The sequence below is a fragment of the Scylla paramamosain genome, chromosome 29, assembly GCF_035594125.1.
Source record: "Scylla paramamosain isolate STU-SP2022 chromosome 29, ASM3559412v1, whole genome shotgun sequence".
In the NCBI taxonomy this organism is placed as follows: domain Eukaryota; kingdom Metazoa; phylum Arthropoda; class Malacostraca; order Decapoda; family Portunidae; genus Scylla; species Scylla paramamosain.
Window position 1 is genome coordinate 9,656,880 of NC_087179.1, and position 7,024 is coordinate 9,663,903.

General features: G+C 43.5%; 2 protein-coding genes across 2 annotated transcripts; both read left to right on the forward strand.

Annotated features, from left to right (window-relative positions):
• The first annotated feature begins 34 nt into the window (after positions 1-34).
• Positions 35-1,079, forward strand: LOC135115691 (pupal cuticle protein Edg-84A-like). Its single transcript, XM_064032609.1, has 3 exons — positions 35-116; positions 437-499; positions 611-1,079. The coding sequence occupies exons 1-3, from the start codon at positions 105-107 to the stop codon at positions 941-943; spliced, it is 408 nt and encodes a 135-aa protein (XP_063888679.1). The 5' UTR covers positions 35-104; the 3' UTR covers positions 944-1,079.
• A 3,173-nt stretch (positions 1,080-4,252) lies between these two features.
• LOC135115692 (cuticle protein 7-like) lies at positions 4,253-5,285 on the forward strand. The gene is made up of 3 exons (XM_064032610.1): positions 4,253-4,366; positions 4,679-4,753; positions 4,874-5,285. The coding sequence occupies exons 1-3, from the start codon at positions 4,268-4,270 to the stop codon at positions 5,162-5,164; spliced, it is 465 nt and encodes a 154-aa protein (XP_063888680.1). The 5' UTR covers positions 4,253-4,267; the 3' UTR covers positions 5,165-5,285.
• Positions 5,286-7,024: the final 1,739 nt, after the last annotated feature.

Below are 7,024 nucleotides of genomic sequence, written 5' to 3' on the forward strand. Positions count from 1 at the left end.
GTGAAAGAGTGCAAAAAGTGGTCATGAAGAAGGCGGCGGCTGGCCTATATAACCCGTCCACAGCCCATCAGCCTCAGTTCACACGCTGACTCCATCACACCACCATGAACACCAAGGTGTGTGTGTGTGTGTGTGTGTGTGTGTGTGTGTGTGTGTGTGTGTGTGTGTGTGTGTGTGTGTGTGTGTGTGTGTGTGTGTGTGTGTGTGTTTTGTGTGGGGTGTGTGTGTATGGGTGTGTGTGCCTGTGTGGGTGTGGGTGTGTGGGTGGATGAGGTGGTGGGTGTGTGGGTGGGTGAAGTGGTGGGTGTGTGGGTGGCTGGGTGGGTGGGTACGGGTGTTCTTCAAATGATCTAGAATAGCCTACACTGTCTTTGCAATTGGCCAGACACTTGTGCCCAAAGTAAACACCATTTTAATTCATCTTACATCTCGCCAGGTCTTCCTCCTGCTGGCCATGGCCGCCCTCGCCGCTGCTGACTTTGGCTATGGCAGGCCCGACGTGAGTCCCTGTTGTTTGTTCTGATAATTAGTTGAGTTTGAAACAAAAACATGAATTACTTTTTAACAGTACAAAGAAATAAACCTTACAATTAATTGCTTTCTATTCCAGAGTCGCTCCTTCGAGTCCTACGAGTCCGGCGAGTCCACCGAGGCCAAGTACGCCTTCCAGTGGTCCGTGGAGGACGATTCCACCGGCAACGACTTCGACCACCAGGAGGCCCGTGACGGCGACGACACCCATGGCGTGTACACCGTGAGGCTTCCCGACGGCCGCCTGCAGACCGTCACTTACATCGTGGACGGTGACGACGGCTACGTGGCCGACGTCAAGTACGACGGCGTGGCTCGCTACCCCGACTCCTACTCCCGCGAGTCCTTCGAGTCCCGCGAATACCGCCCACCCAGGCCCGCCTACTATTATGGCTCCAACGAGTCCAAGTAAACAAACAGACCAACGTGAACAAGCCTCCTGCTGGCCACTCGACCTTCTCCACCAAGACTTCTATTTATTGTCCCTCTCATTGTTGACAATGAGAACCTTTACATTATTTATTGACAAATAAACTATGCAAATATTACCTACACCTATCATTGCAATGTCACTGGAAAATATTTTGAAACTAAAATCATTTATAATGTTACAAAGAAGCATCGACGTTAGACTCATTTCAAGAGCTGCACCCAAGATGTAGACAGACTCGTATGGATAAACAGATGACACGCAACACACTACGCAACCACACTGATGATTAACTCCTACACGTCCCTTCTTAACGCTCACCAAAATATACCGAAGAATTAAAACTTGCAAATAAATTTACCAATAAAGTATGATTAAATTAGAAAAAAAAAACTGACGGTGAAGATGATCATGATTTAGGATGATGATGGTGATGATGATGATGACGAAGATACCATAACTACCACCATCACCACCACAGCAACAAAAACATCATCATCATCATCTTCGGCAGAGGAAGAATTTCTGGAGAGAGAGAGAGAGAGAGAGAGAGAGAGAGAGAGAGAGAGAGAGAGAGAGAGAGAGAGAGAGAGAGAGAGAGAGAGAGAGAGAGAGAGAGAGAGAGAGAGAGAGAGAGAGAGAGAGAGAGAGAGAGAGAGTTTTATCAATATTACAATGTCATCCAATCTTACTGCAACAAACAAAAAAATGATCACAAAAGACACAAGAAAGAATGTGTCTTAAAATAAAGAGAGAGAGGCTCCAAACAACAAACCTTTAAATCAGGCAAATCCACGTCTTTTTGGCATAAGAGAACACTAAGACTCTTTTGCACGCCTGCTTAATACACTCCAAACCTGCACTTCCATCAAGGTGAGGGAGGCGTAGGTGTGCTCAGGTAGATAAATAGAGAGAAATCAGGTGCCTTTGCTATCAGAAGGCCTAACTGTACAAGCCTATGTAAGATATTCAGTAGTGTGGCTTGTGTTTGTTTTGTGTGTGTGTGTGTGTGTGTGTGTGTGTGTGTGTGTGTGTGTGTGTGTGTGTGTGTGTGTGTGTGTGTGTGTGTGTGTGTGTGTGTGTGTGTGTGTGTGTGTGTGTGTGTATCTGCATTTGACTACTTATATTTTCACAGGACTGAGTTAAGATTCGTAATGTCCAGTCTTCTGATATCCAAGGATCATAATTTTCGTTAAGATTATATGTACTCTTTGCACACACAAGTTTCTGTAATGTTCGTTCGTGTGTGTGTGTGTGTGTGTGTGTGTGTGTGTGTGTGTGTGTGTCCACGGCTAGCCATACCATTCAAGAGCTGGCATAGATTTTCAATGCACAATAGATAGTAATGCAATTTTAATTTATCCGCTGACATGGAGAGATTTTAATGAAACGTATATAATTATCCTTTATTCTTCATGTCTTTTCACTCTTGTAATGCAACACTTCTTAAACAGCTAACTCATCTTGTCATTAGTCTTGAAATATAATGGTAATTTCAACGCATTCTAGATACCGCTCTTTTATATCAATATTTTTTTACTAATACCTAAATTTTACTCGTACTACCAGACATCTACGCACTTGAAACGAAAAAAAAAAAAAGAGGCATATTAATCTTTAAAGGCCCGGAATAATTCAGAGTAACAAAAAAATAAATACTCGTAAATAAAATAAGAGTAAAATGGAATAAAAAAATCGAATTAATCTGGTGTTCATTATAGTTACGAGTTTTCATTACATTTCTGGGTCAGTGAGTCAGATCTTTATAACAGATTGTAGTTTCTTGTCGCACTGTCAAAATGTGTATTCATCCTGAACTTTCACTTGTTTGAGCACTACCCTAATTCACAAGTTACATTCACACGCACGAGCACACACACACACGCACACACACACACACACACACACACACGTGCTGTATATATACTAATAATATTCCCAATTTACTTCATTAGAGCAAGGTCGATAGTCTGACCTCCACGACGGAAGCAACAGCAGGCGGGGCAGGGCCACCAGGTAAGCAAACAGGTGACCAGGTGTGTGTGGGTGTGTGCCTGTATACACCCAGTACACCCACACTACACATGTCTCTACCTCCGCGCCATTGAGCACGTACACACACTTGGGTAGGCCACAATATCAAAGGTATTATTACCAAACCACTCTGATCAATACGGAGTTAAAATTTTTCTGCCTCCATCCCTCCCTCTCCCTTCCTACCCTTCCCTCACTTCCTCCTCGTCCCTCCTCCCTCGCCACCCACATTCCAGCATCTGCACCCGCCCCCACCCTCAAGCCACCACCACACCCTTCGTTACCACACTCTTCCTACACCACACTTTCTCCCTCCTTTGCCTTTACATGGCTAGATTAACAAATGCTGGTATTTCTCTCACGCTCAATATCCATTAGATTTTCGATTTTTAATTAGTACAAAAAGGTCAAAAGATTACTATGTATTGTATCGTCGAAATGACATTTTACCCTTAGCTGCAGCGTAAGAGAGCATAGTAGTAGTAGTAGTAGTAGTAGTAGTAGTAGTAGTAGTTGTTGTTGTTGTTGTTGTTGTTGTTGTTGTTGTTGTTGTTGTTGTTGTTGTTGTTGTTGTTGTAGTAGTAGTGAAATATGAAGTAATTAATAGTAGTAGTAGTAGTAGTAGTAGTAGTAGTAGTAGTAGTAGTAGTAGTAGTAGTAGTAGTAGTAGTAGTTGTAGTAGTAGTAGTAATAGTAGCAGTAGTAGCAGTGGTAGTAGTAGTAGTAGCAGTAGTAGTAATAGTAGTAGCAGTAGTAGTAATAGTAGTAGCAGTAGTAGTAATAGCAGTAGCAGCAGCAACATCAGCAGCAACAGCAGCAGCAGTCTCTACCAGCAGTGATGGTTAATCCTGTCACACCTAAGGACAATAATGTGTGTGAACCATACTGTATGCATCTGAGGCACACACCCGCTCCCAGCCCCCAGCACACCTTAATTAGCACACCTACTTTACCACAAACACATACCCTTAGAAGTTTCAGCCAAATGAATGACCGTCACCAAATATGTCTCTTGGTTCTTTTACATTCAAAGCCACTGCGGTGAGTGGTACAAAGCATCACTAATATCAACATTCAAATCACATCCACTTTAAGATGAGTAATGGTAGCAGCGAAAAAAGAAAAAATGAAAAAAAAAAGGGCCTCCTCTTGCCCACCTAAACAATAGTGGGTCAAGTCATGCAGAAATCACTTCTGAAATCTCTTCCCTTGAACAAGTACAGCTCAAGGTTACTCTCCACGGGGGCGCTCCACTTATGAGGGAGGGAGGCTATGCGGCAAAAACTCAGTGAGAAGCGTATATATTCGAGCCAGCGAGCGGGACCCACACAGTCAGCAGCTGGACGCCAACCAACCACCATGAACGCAAAGGTGAACACCGCGCCATGCCACACCTCGCGGCCTTCAGTAAACCTGAAACAGTCCCGGGAAAAGATGAAAAAATTGCCAAACGTTTGCGGGTTCAATCTTGACAAACGAGTTTCTTGGTGGAAGCAGCAGCTCTCTCGTAAATCTACAAGGCGTTACGTGACCTTCTTCTTTCACCACTCTGGATCTGGATCTGCTTCTACTCAATAGCATTGCTCGAAGGCAGGACGTTTTCGCAACCGAACTTGGTAATTTTTAAGATGTTTAGATTCCTAACTTGTGGCTAATCTCGTGTCCCTCTCTCTTGATTAACAGATCGTGATCCTCCTCGGCCTGGTCGCCATGGCCGCCGCCGACAGTGACGAGTTCAGGGGTTACCGCGCCCCCAGGGTGAGTCTCATCAGCAATACATTCAAAATTTGTGACAAACAATAGCAAGAGAAGAAATTTGTCATTAGCAGGGAGACATGGATAATTCTTCAGTGGATAATAATGTTGTTGCTTTGACAGGCATCCTCCGAGGAGTCCTACGAGTCCTCCGAGGCCAAGTACAACTTCCAGTGGGCCGTGGACCACGACCCCTCCAGCAACGAGTTCGGCCACCAGGAGGCCCGCGACGGTGACAACACACAGGGCTCCTACTACGTGCAGCTCCCCGACGGTCGCCTGCAGCAGGTTACCTACTACGTGGACGGTGACTCTGGCTACATCGCTGACGTCAAATACACCGGCTCTGCTTCTTACGAATCTGACGAGTCCAACGAGTCCTTCCGTTATTACGGATCCAACGAGTCCAAGTAAATCAGACGCTGACCTCACCGTCTTCACGGACAAGGCCTGATGTGTACAAGTCCTCAACGTGACCTGTGATGGTCGTGTATTTATCTATTTATTTTTCTATTTATTAAACCTTCTTCCCGCATCCTCTGTTTCTATCTTGTGCTATTAAACCCTCACAAACAATGAAAGCAGCAAATGTCTCGTCTAGTTTCCACAGTGCCAGCCAGTTCTGGTAATGACAAGTTCGGCAAGTTAGGAAGATGCTTGATAATATGTAAGGAAGTGTAGCACATTATCATCATGCATGATATTATTCTACTAAGCGTATATTCAGGTTTGCTGGCTGTCTCACTCTGACTGCCTGACCTTTGGAAACAGTTCCTAAGAGGCTGACCACCTTAACATGGAATTAATTCATCCTAGTGTTTAACATACCTCGCAGTGGAAAGTGTGTGTGTGTGTGTGTGAATCTGTTTGATGAATACAACTGTGCCAAAGGTAAGAAACATGACGAAATATTACGAACAGACAGGAGTGAGTGAATGAAAAGAAAAAGAAAAAAGAAAAAAAGAACATCGAGACATCAACATAATAATAAAAAAAAAAAAAGACTCTTGCACATCCCTGCACTCTGGTCCCGCACACCCATCACTGACACACAACTGCCGGGTGTTACTATATTCCAGCGCACCCCTTAAATACCTGTTATTAATATTCTTAACTTATGCAAATAGCGGCCTGACAGGTACTGGTGTGGAGAACAAGGCCAGTTGGGAGAGAGTGGTGGCAAGGCTGTCTTTCTATCTACTGCCCCGTCTAGTGCTTATTGCGGTCTACCTGTCTACTTTTTAATCTGTGTATTTTGTTTGTCTATTGTTCTGTCTAGCTGTCTATACCTTTATCTATTTGTTAATTTCTCCGTCTACCTACCTACTACTCTCTCTGCCTGTCTATTCTTCTGTCTATCTGTCAATCCTTCTATCTACTTGCTAATGTCCCTGTCTACCTCTCTGTTCCTGCTTATCTATTAATTTCTCTGTTTACTTACCTATTCATTAGTTTACCTGCTAATATTATTGTTTTGTCTACCTGTCTATTGCTCTATCTATAAATTGCTGTCTACATACCTATTGTTTTGCTTACCTGCCTATTGCTCTATCCACCTGTGTGCCTTGTATTGCCGTCCGTTACTACCTGTGCCTATTACAGGTAGCAGCGGTTGTCAGATGTAAGACTGCGTGATTAAAGGTTAGGCAGGCCCTTTTTTTTTTTTCATTTGCCCTCTCTCTCTCTCTCTCTCTCTCTCTCTCTCTCTCTCTCTCTCTCTCTCTCTCTCTCTCTCTCTCTCTCTCTCTCTCTCTACCACACTAATCTTCCTTTCACTTTATATTTATAGTGACGGTTACATAACTAAGTAGAACGTTCCACTCTTATGTATGTGTATGCCTTCTTTAGCAAATCACTAAAACCGTATAAGGATTTACACTTCTATACGGTACGGTACTGCACGGGACTTTCTACTCACTCCGGTCTCTATTTTTTCCACGTTACAGTGCAGACTCCACTAGTAGACTGGAGATCTATGCCTTGCTCTATTTTCCCTCTTCCCATGACTTTATTGCTCTCATCTTTATTCTGCTCACGGTATTAATTAAAGAGGCACCTTCATGCATATTTGTTTCGTGCCTAATACTGGTTACCTCTTTCATTCTTTTATTTTTCCTCTCTGTTCTGAAACTTTCACTCCCTTAACAGAGACTGACTGAAGTGCAATGGATAACAAACAAACACACCTGTTAGTCACTCCTACAACACTACGCCTCTTTTTTTTTTTTTTTTTTTTGTCGTCTTATCTTTTGTTCCTTTTTCCTGTTTTAAAAT